Source organism: Saccostrea cucullata, unplaced genomic scaffold (genome assembly GCF_032062105.1).
Source record: "Saccostrea cucullata isolate Sc308-1 unplaced genomic scaffold, CSIRO_AGI_Scuc_v1 ctg115, whole genome shotgun sequence".
NCBI classification, from domain to species: domain Eukaryota; kingdom Metazoa; phylum Mollusca; class Bivalvia; order Ostreida; family Ostreidae; genus Saccostrea; species Saccostrea cuccullata.
The window spans coordinates 405,804-421,848 of NW_026932690.1; the positions used below are offsets into that span (position 1 = coordinate 405,804).

General features: G+C 34.3%; 1 protein-coding gene across 1 annotated transcript; it reads right to left on the minus strand.

The window, feature by feature from the left end:
* Positions 1-1,000: 1,000 nt before the first annotated feature.
* LOC134235801 (uncharacterized) lies at positions 1,001-15,188 on the minus strand. The gene is made up of 5 exons (XM_062717969.1): positions 14,910-15,188; positions 9,892-10,102; positions 8,182-8,303; positions 2,097-2,185; positions 1,001-1,978 (listed from the first exon to the last, which is right to left on the minus strand). The coding sequence occupies exons 1-5, from the start codon at positions 15,151-15,153 to the stop codon at positions 1,226-1,228; spliced, it is 1,419 nt and encodes a 472-aa protein (XP_062573953.1). The 5' UTR covers positions 15,154-15,188; the 3' UTR covers positions 1,001-1,225.
* Positions 15,189-16,045: the final 857 nt, after the last annotated feature.

A 16,045-nucleotide genomic window follows, 5' to 3' on the forward strand; every position in this document is an offset into this window, starting at 1 on the left:
CTAATGAATTTATAGGGGCCAAACGACATGCGCACGGTTTGTAAGAATGTGTTAGCTTTAAATTTAGTGCAAAAGTCTATTTGAAAGCGTTATGGATTTTGCTAATACTTGTGGACAGTTCAGTCGACCAAAAATTTAGTCCAAAGTTATTTACTAGATCTTGACCTTAAGGTCAAGATCTAGAAGGTCAAGATCTAGTAAATAACTTTAGACTAATTTTTTTGGTGCTAGATCCATTATGACGTCATAATCAAGGTCAAGATCTAGTAAATAACTTAAATTTCTTTGGACTAATTTTTTTGGTGCTAGAATCATTATGTCGTCATAATCAATTTCAACTGTTTCCCGTACTTTATACTGCTTTAGCAGAATTATGTAGCAAATAGAGTATTTTCATGACATTCAGTTTAAAATCATATGAAAAGTAAACCGGATACCTATATTAAATTTGATATTGATTGAAAGAAGAGGCCATGAACATACAAATTACCGTTTTCTGAGAGATTGTAGGCAATCTGGATACATTTCCATTGCCGAATATGAAAAAACCACCCATTATCATGAATGGTTTTCATAATTTTTCTTTGAAAATGACAGTTTAAAATACAGTTTTTCATCTTGTTTACCTACAAATTATGCCCCGAAACACCTTATTTGACCAAGCTAAACTTGTAAAGCATCAATAAAGAAATTTATTTCTCAAATTTGATAAATCTGTAGGCACCTTTCATTTACTAGATCTTGACCTTAAACACACTACCTTCACGTCACTGACTTCAACCAATCGTAAGCCAGGATTTCATCGAAAAATAAACAGAGGTGGGGTAAGTATACTTCAATTTGTTTGCATAGTATGTTGGGTGATTGTTTCCCATACTTGTTTGGAAAATATAAGAAAAGTAGTAAAATAGTATTCGAATACTATTTCTAATATTCCTAGCATACATAAAATACTAGTATTCAAATTCATATAATATTTATACATTGTAAAAATAATAAAATCATTGAAATAATTTTTTTATTGACCTCTAAAGATTATAAAACAATATTTTCTTGGTTAAAATCAAGCAGGAAAAGAAAAAAGGAAATTTTAAAGGGATAATTAATGGAATCTAAACAGATGTTATACTAAAAGAATTTAGTACTGAATTGAAAAAAAAGTCTTGATCTATCAATCAGCAGCAACACATAACAAAAATCCATATCACTCCAACACCGCAGTTGCCTAATTTTCATCACCATTTCCGGACTTCCTGGTATTTTCATCACCATTTCCGGTTTCCATTTTCCTTGAAGTACATGAACTTGGTGGTTTCTTTTCTGGGTTCTCGGGCGCTAGTGTGGCTTGAGCGGGCTCCCCGGAGTAAAATGTCCCTTCTCCTTCCTCGTCCTTCACACCCCCACCCCCTGTCGACTTAGAGAGTGTTTCTATCATCTTAGTAATTACATCCTCCATCGTCTGAAGTTTCTCTGAACTGGATTTTTTGTTTTTATTCTCTATGATTTTCTGAAGTACTACGGACGGTAATTTGTTATTCTCTAATCCCCCGTTTTCTTCATTATCATTATTGGCGGCAGTCTGTATAAAAGAATTGATTTCCGGTTTTTCGGAATCATCTTGTTGCTGCTTATGACATATTTCGGCCTTTTCTGTTTTTTCTACATGGGGTTCTAATATATCTGATTCTGTGCCACCATTTTTCTCTGCTCTGTTTTTTCTTCGTTTACGATTTCTCTTCTTCTTTTTTGAACCCTCCCCAACTCCCCCCTTCCCATCCTCAGTCTTCCTCTGATGATCGTCTGCTTTGTTTTTATTTCTTCCCTTGGATGCTTCTCCTCCCTCATGTAGTTTCTCTTGTATCTGGTCCTCCCTTATTAGATCGAGTTCGGTCTGTTCATCTTTTACCTGTAAATCTTGCATTCGTTGCAATTTGGCGTCCTTCCTCCTCTGTTTTCTCGATTTCTTTATATTTTCAATCTGGAAAATTTTTGTTACAAGTTATAAACTAGAGACTTCTCCAATGTCTAATGTTTATGTTTGTGTGTGTGTGTGTGTTTGTAAAAAAAAAAAGAAAGAGAGAGAGGGAGTTTCAAACCTCAGTCTTGAGATTCTCGTTTTCCTTTCGTTGGTGGTGAATTTCTTCTAATGCTTGCTGTAATTTTTCACCCAGTCTTTTTTCTCTCTCTGAAATATTTTTTTATACAACGTGTACTTACTAGTATTTTAACGACAAATTCCAAATGTACATACAGGCACGTAGTATCAATGAGGGTCTGTCTGAATTTTTATTGAAATATACATTTACTGCATGATAGCGCGCTTAATCGAAATAGACCTCCGTGACAAGTCTGTGTGATTTACACACCAATATTTACATTTGCTGATGTCTTTCCTTATACATGTATAACAATGATAATAAAATTGAAATTCAATTTTCAATGACATGCATTTGGTCACGTGATCAGACTTTCTTGCGTATGGAAAGCAAATTGCACGAGCAATTTAGGAAAGTTCCGACTGTGACGTCACATAACGTCATAGATACGTTGTTGCATTTCAAAATTAAAGTCTACATAAAAAATGCCTATATATTTTTTTTTATCCTGCAACTACCCCTTGCATTGACCTAATAAAGGTAACCTAATAAACCAAAGCTTTATCCGGTCACTGCCATAATAAAGCCTCGTGCATTTATTCCGACGTTCTAAAAGCATTGTGACGTCATGTATATTATTGCAATGTTTACGCCATAGTTTCAACTGCAGAGATGTGCCTAAATCTGTCGGAAATAGCTTGTTTTGGACATTCAAATGTTAAAAATTTTGTTGCAGGATATACAAAATACACCATAACTGTCTTGAAATATAAGCGATATTTGGGCTCGGGTCGAAAACGTAAGAGGGCTCGGCAAGCCTCGCCCTCTATCACGTTTTCTTACCCTCGCCCAATTATCGCTTATATTTCAAGACAGTAACAATGTATTTTATATATTACATACTTAGTAATAAATACAGGATTTTTGCATATGCAAAATGGCTGACGTCACAATAGCCATATCAGCCCTGCGGGGCTGATATTGGTTATCAGCCCTACAGGGCTGATACGGATCAATATCACATCCCTAGTAAATTAACCTTAAAACTAGAAGTCTCTGTCGAGACTGTAGCTCTACTGGTTTGAACTTATAACAAAGGATGAGAAAAGAAGCCATTGCCATCAGACCAAAACTGTTAGGAGGAGTAGCTTTAAAAGGAATTTCACAGAAAATTTCTATTTTTAGTAACCATGGAAATACCCTTCATTGAAATCAAAAACGTATGCACTATTTCCTGTATCTTAGTGTAGTCTACTTGTGTGCCAAGTAATACTAAAATCAGATCAAAACTGTAGGAGGAGTAGCATTTTAAAGGAATTTCACAGAAAATTCTATTTTTAGTAACCATGGCAACACCTTTCATCAAAATCAAAAACCGATGCACTATTTCATGTATCTTAGTGTAGTCTACTTGTGTGCCAAGTAATACTAAAATCAGATCAAAACTGTAGGAAGAGTAGCATTTTAAAGGAATTTCACAGAAAATTCTATTTTTAGTAACCATGGCAACACCGTTCATCGAAATCAAAAACCGATGCACTATTTTATGCATCGTAGTGTAGTCTACTTGTGTGCCAAGTAATATTAAATCAGAGCATCGAAATCAAAAACCGATGCACTATTTTATGTATCTTAGTGTAGTCTACTTGTGTGCCAAGTAATACTAAAATCAGATCAAAACTGTAGGAAGAGTAGCATTTTAAAGGAATTTCACAGAAAATTCTATTTTTAGTAACCATGGAAATACCCTTCATTGAAATCAAAAACGGATGCACTTTTCCTGTATATTAGTGTAGTCTACTTGTGTGCCAAGTAATAATATATACATTTGTGGTATCCCTCCATTATATAAACATACAGAGAGAAAATATCTTCAATTCTGTATGAAGTTTGTCAGAAGGCAATACGTGACCTAATCACACGGCGCAATAATATCTACCGGTACATGAATTATAAAATGACCTGCTCTGCTTGCTTTTCATGTATAACCAGAAGTCTCTGTCGAGACTGTAGCTCTACTGGTTTGTACTTATCAAAAACCATTGCACTATTTTAAGTTTCTTTGTGTAGTCTACTTGTGTGCCAACTTATTTTGAAATCAAACTAAAACTGTAGAAGGAGTAGCGTTTTAAAGGAATTTCACGGAAAATTCTATTTCTAGTAACCATGGCAACACCATTCATTGAAATCAAAAACTTATGCACTATGCTTTGTATCTAAGTGTAGTCTACTTGTGTGCCAAGTTATACTGAAATCAGACCAAAACTGTAGAAGGAGTAGCATTTCAAAGGAATTTCACAGAAAATTCTATTTTTAGTAACCATGGCAACATCGTTCATCGAAATCAAAAACAGATGAACTATTCTATGTATCTTAGTGTAGTCTACTTGTGTGCCAAGTTATATTGAAATCAGACCAAAACTGTAGAAGGAGTAGCATTTCAAAGGAATTTCACAGAAAATTCTATTTTTAGTAACCATGGCAACACCGTTCATTGAAATCAAAAACCAATGCACTATTCTATGTATCTTACTGTAGTCTACTTGTGTGCCAAGTTAAATTGAAATCAGACCAAAACTGTAGAAGGAGTAGCATTTCAAGGGAATTTCACAGAAAATTCTATTTTTAGTAACCATGGCAACATCGTTCATCGAAATCAAAAACAGATGCACTATTCTTTGTATCTTAGTGTAGTCTACTTGTGTGCCAAGTTATATTGAAATCAGACCAAAGCTGTAGAAGGAGTAGCGTTTCAAAGGAATTTCACAGAAAATTCTATTTTTAGTAACCATGGCAACACCGTTCATTGAAATCAAAAACCAATGCACTATTCTATGTATCTTACTGTAGTCTACTTGTGTGCCAAGTTAAATTGAAATCAGACCAAAACTGTAGAAGGAGTAGTGTTTTAAAGGAATTTCACAGAAAATTCTATTTTTAGTAACCATGGCAACACCGTTCATCGAAATCAAAAATCGATGCACTATTCTATGTATCTTAGTGTAGTCTACTTGTGTGCCAAGTAATATTGAAATCAGACTAAAATTGTAGGAGGAGTAGCGTTTTGAAATATTGTTTACAGACAGACGGACAGACAGACAGACAGACAGACGGACGGACGCCGGACGCATTACTATCGCATAAGCTCTTCTGGTCTCTGACCAGTAGAGCTAAAAATGAATAAAATAAGCAAGTAAAATGATAATATTATTTTATTTTAAATGTAAACAAGTATTTCATACAGTTTTTGGGCTATCGATTTAACCTGTGTACATAGAGAAAACTAGGAGCCTAGCGTTTGTTTACATTTTTCTTCACTTTTGTCAGCTGCACTGTCTCTAACGTTCATCCTTATTTTTTAAAAGACCTTTGGTTAAATTTTCATGATAAACTTTTATTTTATCTTTAAATTTTACTCACGATAAATGTGTAAATCTGTTGGAAAATATCTTTGCAATCATGCCATGAACAGCTGCCAAACACCTCGGCGTTTTCGTAGTTCAATGTAAAGCTGTCGCCAGTGTCTCCGTGTTTATCAGTGTTTTACGATAAGTATGCCTTTAGTTGCTGAAACCGTGGAATGTTTTTGATCAAATTGCAAATTAACTGGCTCGAACAAGTGTCTCAGTCCATGATCCATCCATCCCTTTCCAGCGACCGAAATTCCTCCAACTTTTTATCATCAAACTTCGGACGTGTTTCTTGTGTCTTTTCAGCATCGACTATCATTTTTCACGAATAAAATATTCCCAGACAACAATCTGTTCACTATTACTGATCACAAGCAGCCTTTCACAAAATATTCCCTTCGAAATAGATTCCTTAGCCTAATGAATTCGAAGCGTAACCGCCATTCAAGCCGATTTACACCTTGCGTCATTTTTCAAAATCTACGACGGACGGTTAGTGCAATAATTTAAATTCGAAAATATTCAATTGTCTGTCTCAAATGTATATATAAGTAATAAATAACAAGTTTATAAACTTCAATGGGAATTGAAGTGTGTCGGTACGTGATCAAATCTTCTGAGAAGGCCTTCGGCCTTCACAGGATTTGATCAAGTGACCGACCCACTTCAATTCCCATTGAAGTTTATAAACTTGTTATTTATTTCTTAATTGAAATCATACCAAAACTGTAGAAGGAGTAGCATTTTAAAAGAATTTCACAGAAAATTCTATTTTTAGTAACCATGGCAACACCGTTCATCAAAATCAAAAACCGATGCACTATTTTATGTATCTTAGTGCAGTCTACTTGTGTGCCAAGTAATACTAAAATCAGATCAAAACTGTAGGAAGAGTAGCATTTTAAAGGAATTTCACAGAAAATTCTATTTTTAGTAACCATGGCAACACCGTTCATCGAAATCAAAAACCGATGCACTATTTTATGTATCTTAGTGTAGTCTACTTGTGTGCCAAGTTATATTAAAATCAGACCAAAACTGTAGGAGGAGTAGCGTTTTGAAAAATTGTTTATAGACAGACGGACAGACAGACAGCTAGACGGACGGACGACGGACACCTTACTATCGCATAAGCTCTTCTGGTCTCTGACCAGTAGAGCTAAAAACAGTACTTGTGATCATACACATATTTTGGGGTTTACATAATTCTCTTAGTTTTAACTTTTTTAATTCCATGATAATCTAACTGATATTAAATAATAGATTATTTTAAAATTACGGATTGGGGACATTTGAAATAGAAGTACATGCAGAAACAAGCCGAAACTGTATGAGACAATAGACTATGTACATTTTAAGAAGTCTGTGCATGATTATTTACTTATTTTCTTCTCAAGTTATCATTAATGTTCTGTATTTTATTACTAAGTATGTAATAAATATAATAAAACATACCCTTTTCCACATCACATCCTGTATCAGCCCGAGACACCAATATCAGCCCGAGGGCTTATATTGGTCGAGGGCTGATACAGGATGTGATGTGGAAAAGGGTATGTATTATTCTCTATGTAACATGAATAAATACGTAAATTATAAATATAAGAAATAAAATATCATTTTTAGAGTTTCATTGGGGTATGACATGAAGTTGGTACGTGATCAAATTTACTATAACGACCTTCGGGCGTTATAGAATTTGATCACGTGACCGACTTCATGTCTTACGGCGTTATATTGTACATTTGATCACGTACCAACTTCATGTCATACCCCAATGAAACTCTAAAAATGATATTTTATTTCTTAAATAACTCACATAAAACTTTAAAATATTCCTTAAATAAAGAATATATAGAGGATATTCAATGTTTTGTAGTTGAATATCCTGTCTCACGAGTGAAATAAATTCCATATTCAACTACAAAACATTGAATTTTCTGTTTATTACATTTTTAAAAAAAAATCTTTGATTTTTCCTTTGCCTCTGTCTTTTTGTAATACAGTCATAGGCTCGTGACGTCATAGTTGAGCGGTTGAGACGTCATAGCTAAGTGAGGTAAAACACTGTAAACATGGATTTAGCAACATATTTTTGGTAATTTTTACAGTTTTACTCGCTGTCAGAATGGTTTATTTATTTCCATCTATCTTATATTAGGTCAAAGAAGATTTTGTTACAACAATCTTCGTTATGGGAAGGGAAATCGAGAGTTTTCCCGCACTTCTGATATTTGTCACACTGTGACAGGATATCATTTTGATATCCTTTCACACTGTGACAGGATATCATTTTTATTCAATGAATAAATTACAGTATTTCACGGGTAAAAATGTAATAAACATGTAAATTTGAATCAATTATAGGCTTTTTTTATTCACATCATAATGGTTCTAGTGCCGTTCCAAGAAGTTCGAAAGGGCATACTTGAACAGCTCAAAATGATGCGATTTGTCATTTTCAGAATCGGGCACTAATCTAATCCTATTCCTCTTTGCAATAAATACATGCATTTTGTTGAGGGCATAGAGTTAAATACCGGTATTCTATTACGACAAAATTTGCTCCCCTCCTTTAAATGTTCGTCTTCTCAGGAGTGTAAGGTTCAGGTGAAAATTACAGCTTTCATTGTCAAGAAAATTTGAAATGAAAAGTTTAACTAAAAAGGTTTTACCCAGACTTCTATGTAGGTCTACGTAGCTACGGAACCTATCGTCCAATACCCCACACCACTGCTTGGCGTAGTAATCGTGAACTGCTCGCGCACGAGATTCCACTTCAGATAAAACCATATACCTATTGCAAAATGGAAAAAGAAATCCTTTAAAAAGTCTTAAGAAAAAATTTTTATCTTTAAATATATACAATCTTGCTCTGATGCAAAACACACATTAAACATGTATTTAACTTTGATGTCCGCACATCGAAAACTCAAATAATAACAAAGGAGAAATAGACCATGACAAAATTCTTTTTGGGGACCCAAACTTGGGTCAACAAAATACATGTGATATCAATATTGGTAAAGCCGTACACAAGTATATTGAAAATTCGAAAAGATTTTTTGAACAGCAAGCGTAACCATTCTGTATCCTTTACATCCCCTTCCCTCTTTCATCTTTCCTTGCACTCCTATTCCCTTCCGTTTTTATCTCTCTGCACCCTTTTCTTCTTTTTTGCATTGTAGATTTGTTTGTTGTTCATCACGTGCATATAAATTTGTTTTTTCTTTGTTTGTGTTGGAGAGGACATTCTAAGTTGGAATAACTTGTGTCTGATCCCATTGATTACGTTTCAATAAAATATGTTTAAATCAACTCAGATTGTATTAGGAATGCAGGACTATTCCAAGGACTATTGCATATCAAGTCAATACAAAATTGTAAATGCAGGCACTGACATGCATAAGAGACTCTAAATGTATCGTGTAATAACTTTGTTGGTCTCGTATAAATTAAGGTCAAGATCAAGTAAATGACTTAGACTAATTTTTTGGTGCTAATGACGTCATAATCAATTTCGACTTTCTTCTTCCGGTACTTTACGGTTTTAGCAGAATTAAGTAGAAATAGGGTATTTTTATGGCATTCAATTTGAAATCATATAAAGAGTATTTCTGGATACCTATATTAAATTTGATATTATTTTAAAGAAGAGGCCATGAACATATATACAAATTACCGTTTTCTGAGATACTGTAGGCAATCTGAATGTATTTTCTTTGTCGAATATGAAAAAAACTCCCATATTCATGGCTGGTTTTCTTAATTTTTCATCGAAGATGACAGTTTAAAATATAGTTTTTCATCTTGTTTACCTACAAATTATGTCCCGCAACACCTTATTTGACCAAGCTAAAGCTGTAAAGCATCATTAAAGAATTTACTTCTCAAATTTGATAAATCTATAGGCATCTTTCATTTACTAGATCTTGACCTTAAGGAATAAAAGGTTGAATATTGAGGTTCCGAATCAGAGGACAATCCGATATACACACAATTAAAGATTATGACAAAGAACATGGGCAAATAAGCATGCAAACTGCATATTCTTGTTGCAGATAAAACAGTGAAAAAGTATTTCTTTCAAAGGATTTAAACTTTGGAGGTTGATTTACTCCTCATCTCTTTTTTTAATGTAAGAATTTCAGAGAGGAAAAACTCAAAAATATGTAACTTTTTTTTACACCTTATGCCGCCATTTTTTTTTCTATGTAAAAATTATTTCAGGTGAAGAGATTTGGGGAGAAAATATATTTTATGTCTCATTAAAAAATACAGCGGTAGTTTGACACTCATCAATGAGAAATACAGTAATCCCTCGCAAAGACGAGGAATTATTTATGGTTTCACTGTAAATTGGTTTTCAAAATACATTCATGTACCTGAAATTTGGTAGTTTTACATTAACCCAGGGGTACATGGGGTGGGCATTTTTCACGGTGACTCCACATTCCTTGTCTTCTTTTCTTCCTTTCTTTTGTCTTTTCCTCTGTTTTTGATGGTGCCGTTTTTTACTATGGCTAGAAGTCTGAATTCTTTTCAGATCGTTTGAGGCCTCTTCGTGTGTCATCAGCCGGCCGTCTTCTTCACTAGCTGTTAAAGAGATGAACTGCGTTAATTTTATATAATTTAATTTAACTTGTATCAAGCAACTTCATTGGCTGAAGCATTCAGAGGAACATATAGTATTTTGTATAACATAACTTGCCTACGTTACAATGACTTACGTCAAAAACGTATTACTCCGCTTGACGTTACTTTTAAAATATGCTATATTTGAAGCTTTTTCCAGAGGAAAAATTGTATCATTGTATGTACTGAAATTAAATTATAAGGAATGAAGCTTATTTCAACTTATATTATACGATATAACATAACTTGGGGCAGTTTACGCATCTTTATAAACCGCTTCCCACTAGACTTTTTCTCTGAGCATACCCTTGGCTTAAAATATATGCAAAACGACTGTGCAACATCGTTACATATATCAGCAAACGGCGCATTATAGCTCTCATGGGAAAAAGCAGGTGACCTTCCTAATAGCTCGCCTTCTGTTAAAACCAGATGACCTTCCTAAACAAGTTTCTGTTGTTGCTGTCTCTTGTTTTATGCCCTTTGCAAGAATTTGTCGCTCATATGATGCCTACCATTTAGTATTTATCCTGCAACTACCCCTTGCATTGACTTAATAAAGGTAACCTAAAAAACCAAAGCTTTATCCGGTCACTGCCCTAATAAAGCCTCGTGCATGTATTCCGACGTTCTAAAAGCATTGTGACGTCACGTATACTGCAATGTTTACGCCATGGCGATGTTTACGCCAGAGATGAGCCTAAATCTGTCGGAAATAGCTTGTTTTGGATTTAAATGTAAAATTTTGTTGCAGGATAAACAAAATACATGATAAATGTCTTGAAATATAAGCTATATTTGGGCTCGGGTAGAAAACGTGAGAGGGCTCGGCAAGCCTCGCCCTCTATCACGTTTTCTTACCCTCGCCCAAATATCGCTTAAATTTCAAGATAGTAACCATGTATTTTATATGTATCTGTCTTGGGTATTTCTTTTGTCTAGTGGGAAATTAGAAAATGTTTTGTTTTTTCTTTAATTCATTTGGATTTAAATTAACTCCGCCCATCAACCCACCGGCTTTGAAAAGGCTGGCCAATAAGCGAAGAAATTGCTTAACGCCGATCGAAATGAAGAGCGACAAGCAAATTCAAAGAATTGTGGTCCCCCGCTTTCGGTGTCTTTTTGGGTGAGATGTTATTTTTTATGACATATTGTGTCTAATATGAACACCCTATCATATATCAATTTTTTAGAATTTATCACTCAAGTTGATTTTTTTTAAAAATAAGGTCAATCTTGAAGGTCAATGTCAAGGGGTAAGAAATCATAGCTTGCTCGGAATTATCTTGTCACATGTAATGTACCTGTCATATATGAAAGCCCTATGTCTTCTCAATATAAGTTTTTAAAAAGTAGTTAAAACTCCAAAGTCAAGGTCAAAGGGTTTTAATTCTTGGTATCCAATGAAAGGTCTTCTTACAAGGATTATATCTGTGAAGTACGAGAGCCCTAGCCCTTACCGTTCAAAAGTTATGGTCAAGGTTAAAGTTTTTCCATAAGTACGTAAATCTCCAAGGTCAAGGTCAAAAGGTCAAAGTTGTTGGTATCCAATGAAAGTCTTGCCACAAAGAATACAAATGTTAAATATGAAAGTCCTGGTATGTACCGTTCAAAAGTTGTGACCAAGGTTAAAGTTTTTAAAAAGGAGTTAAAACTCAAAGGTCAAGGTCAAAGGGTCAAAGGTCTTGGTATCCAATAAAAGTCTTTTCGCATGAATTACATATGTGAAGTATAAAAGCCCTAGCCCTTACCGTTCAAAAGTTATGGTCAAGATCAACGTTTTTTCATAAGTATGTAAATCTCCATGGTCAAGGTCAAAAGGTCAAAGTTGTTGGTATCCAATGAAAGGTCTTGCCACAAAAAATACATATATATGTGAAATATGAAAGTCCTAGAACCTACCATTCAAAAGTTATGGCCAAAGTAAAAGTTTGGAATTTTTGTGTAAAAGTGGGTCAAACTCCAAGGTCAAAAGGTTAAATTTGGTGGTACCCAAAGAACGGTCTTGTAACAAGGAATACACATGTGAAACATGACAGTCATAGCTCCACTAAATCAAACATTATGTTCAAGGTTAAAGTTTTTGTGACGGACGGACAGACTGACGGACAGACGAATGAGATTTAATGTCCCCTCGCTTTCGCGAAAGCGGGGGACAAAAAGAGGTAATTAACTAAAATCTATACTACCTGTGAAGGTTTTCAAATAAAGAACTTACTTTTTCATGACACATCTTATCGTGACACGAGACCTCAGTTATAAGGACATACACAACATAGTTTTAACATTATTGGCTTTTTCCCTGGAGTTGAAGAGGTCCACTTCACCTGTGTGCAATACTTTTAATGTATATATATATTTGTTGTTGTACACCTCTTCTAAAACAATATTTGATGAAGAAAATCTGAAATTTACGTGTAGTAATTTTTTATTATTTTTTTTTTTTGAATAATACATGAATTTTTATCCTTTGATATTTGTTTAAAACCTCTGGTAAACCAGGTAAGGCATGCTAATTTTTTGTCTAAGAACATGTAATGGTACTATATTGTAAATTTAGAATACCGGTATCATGAAAATTATCAGTAGGTAAGGTACGTTGCATAGGTCCTTTAAAGGTCTCATGTACTCTCTTAAGCGAAGGAACTGTCATTATACCTACATGTTTATAACGGGTCTTAGGTTTGACGAGATGCCGAAAACGCGAGATTCGAACAAGTATACCTCCCGACCACGAAGTCATCCCTTCCTGTTTTTTTTTCTTTTTTAAAGTCTAATATTTACATTTGCAAATGTTTGCCCTTATATAACACTCCTTGAAAAAGCTTAAGGCGGATTTTGTAGTCATGAACGGTCTACGTAATTTCATATTGACCTCAGTCATAAGCGATCGACGTGTTCAACTTATTCAAATTATACCGTTGAGTTTTGAAAAAAAAATCGTTTACGGGTTTAAAACTTTTGTACTTTAATATTTGAATAGGAACGACTTTACTTTACCGGTCCCCAGAAAAACGCGCTAAAATGTAGTGTCGCCGAAGACGACTTCAGTATATATGAGATCGCGTGAGCGATCGAAAAAAATTTTAAATACGAGGTTTTTTGGCCTTTTGACCCCAAAATTGAATTCTACGGTTAAAAGTTTAGTTTAAAACTTTGTTTTTAAACAAAGTTTTAACCTCGTTCTCTGAAAAAAATTAATTAATAGTTGTTTGTTCATGGAAAAAATCGACAAAGAATAATTCTGAACGAAGCGCGTGCAGCGCATGCTTAATCATTTCTTTCGGACTTAGCTAATCTTCCATGTAAACAAACGAAGGAAATGCCTATGAATCTGAATTATGATCTTGGAAAAATTACAGAAACAACTGAATTTCTTAACTTAACTAAAAGAACGATTCACTAACCCTAATCCATCGGATGGTATGCAAGGACTAAGACGTTCAGACGAAATCTCCCGGGCAGATGCTAAACTAACCCTAATCAGTCGAATAATGTGCGAGAACTAACCCTAATTTCTCGGATGGACGCGAGACTAACCCTAATCAGTCAAATACTAGTGCAAGGACTAACCCTAATCTCTCAGGTGGGTGCAAGACTAACCCTAATCAGTCGAATAGTGTGCAGATTTAACCCATTTCAGTTGAGTGACGTAGTTGTTACGTCATAGTCCAATGAGCGCGAGGATCTTGCGGATCTGGGGACCGGTAAAGTAAAGTCTACCCTTTGAATAAATCAGTCACAAATGTAAATATAAGTAAATAAGGTATCATTTTTTTAGTTTTATTGGGATGTAAAATCCGTTTTACATCCCAATAAAACTAAAAAAAAAAAGATACCTTATTTCTTAATTCTATTAAGAATGTACAACACACCCACCCCCAAATTTTTTCCAGTCATTTAATTTTCGCTTTTTTGTATACTTGATACATATGCACACTGTATCTACTATATGTATGCACATTTGGACAAAATCGTTAAGTCGTTTTTGGACAGTAAATTCCAAAAGTAACCGTTTTTTTACTAGGAGAGAAAATTTTTAATCGATGAACTATATAATCCTTGATTTTCAAAATCAACTTAGCTGTCAGATTTCACTTACTCTTTTAACCATTTAAAAACACACAATTAAACTAGAGGTACTGTGAGCAATCAGCTCACTAAATAATACCCCCCGCCTCCCATATGAATATAATGGCAGTATCCATGTTTTCCTCTGGAAAATCCAAAATATATGTCGAATCAAAAAGTATAATAGGAGGTGCACAATGGCAATATGTAATAAAGATTCTGTGAAAGTTTCATCAAATTTCCTTCTGTGGTTTGAGAGGAGTTGTGGATAAGAGATGGGTACGCCAAAGCGTAACAGACGGACGGACGGAAATACCGATTACTATATACCCTCCCACTTTTCAAGCGGGGGGTATAATAAAGTCTGTCATCTTTTTTGAGGTACATATCAACAAAAAAATAACTCATCTTAAACATAGAAACTTTAATGAAAAGATCCTAACTTAGTTCAGAGCTTTTTCAAAATAAAAAGTACCAGCACTACTGGGGTGCGTTTGAGGCGTTGACATGTAATATTAAAATTAAAACTTATTTTTTAAACTTACATTTGTAAAAAAAAATATTATAATCTAATCATTTAAAAAAAATAGCGAAATTAAAAAATTCAAATATTTGATTACAGATCTTTCAATTTGCAACAGAACTACACAGAGAAATGATTAATTAAGAAATGAATAAATTTTATATTGATACATACTGATTCCGTATCCTTCTCCGTGAATGCTGGCTAATATCACTCGGCCTACCAACTTCTCTATCAATGTGTCCTCTGCTTCCTCGCTATCTGCCCAAGGTTCATACAAGTTTGGATTCACTTCAAAATCGCTGCCCATATAAGGACTTATTCCGTCTATATGGAATCCGTAAGCCATGACTCTGTCGGAGCAATCAAAGCCTTTCAGATGAAACTTTGTTTGTGATGAACGTGAACTAGCAAGCATAGCAACGAGTAAACAACCTTTTGTACACAGTGTAGGTTTTCCCCTACGTTTAAGGAGTATTATGACGTAACGTTATTGTGACGTCATATACATGTATTTGTAAAACTAAATATAAATATTATACATTTGTGGTATCTCTCTATTATATAAACATACGGAGAACAAATATCTTAAATTTGTCTGAGGTCAGAGGTCAATACGTGACCTAATCACACGGCGCAATAATATCTACCGGTGCATAAATATAAAATGACTTGCTCTACTTGCTTTTCATGTATAAAAATGAACAAAATATGCAAGCAGAATAATAATTATTTTATTTACAACCTTAACAAGTATTTCGTACAGTTTTTTTTTTTTTGGCTATCGATTTAACCTGTGTACATGGAGAATCTACCGATAGAAACTAGCTTTTGTTTACAAGTTTTATGTCACTTTTTTTCAGCTGTACAGTCTCTAACGTTTATCCTTATTTTGGGGGTAGACTTTTAGTTAAATCTTCATGATAAACTTTAATTTTTTCATCAAATTCTACTCACGATAAATGTGTAATTCTGTTGGAAAATATCAAAGCAATCAAAGCATTGCAATCACGCCACGAACAGCTGACAAACACCTCGGCGCTGTCGTAGTTCAATGTAAGCTTTCGCTAGTGTCCTCGTGATTTGTTTACATCATAAATATGCCTTTAGTTATTGAAATCGTAGAAGTTTTTTATCTTAAATACTTGATTGCAAATTAACTGGCACGGTCAAGTGTTTCCATCCATCGGATCATCCATCCCTTTCTAGCGACCGAAATTCCTCCAACTTTTTATCATCGATCTTCGGACGTGTTTCTTGTGTCTTTTCAGCATTGATTATCAATTTTCACGAATAGAAATATTCCCAGA

Bases quoted from the DNA above. Each gene is read 5' to 3' on its own strand.
- LOC134235801 (XM_062717969.1), bottom strand. From the start codon at position 15,153: ATGCTTGCTAGTTCACGTTCATCACAAACAAAGTTTCATCTGAAAGGC. The intron at 10,103-14,909 runs GTATGTATCAAT...TCTCTTTAACAG, and splicing joins CGGAGAAGGATACGGAATCA to CTAGTGAAGAAGACGGCCGG. The intron at 1,979-2,096 runs GTTTGAAACTCC...AAAATTTTCCAG, and splicing joins ACGAGAATCTCAAGACTGAG to ATTGAAAATATAAAGAAATC.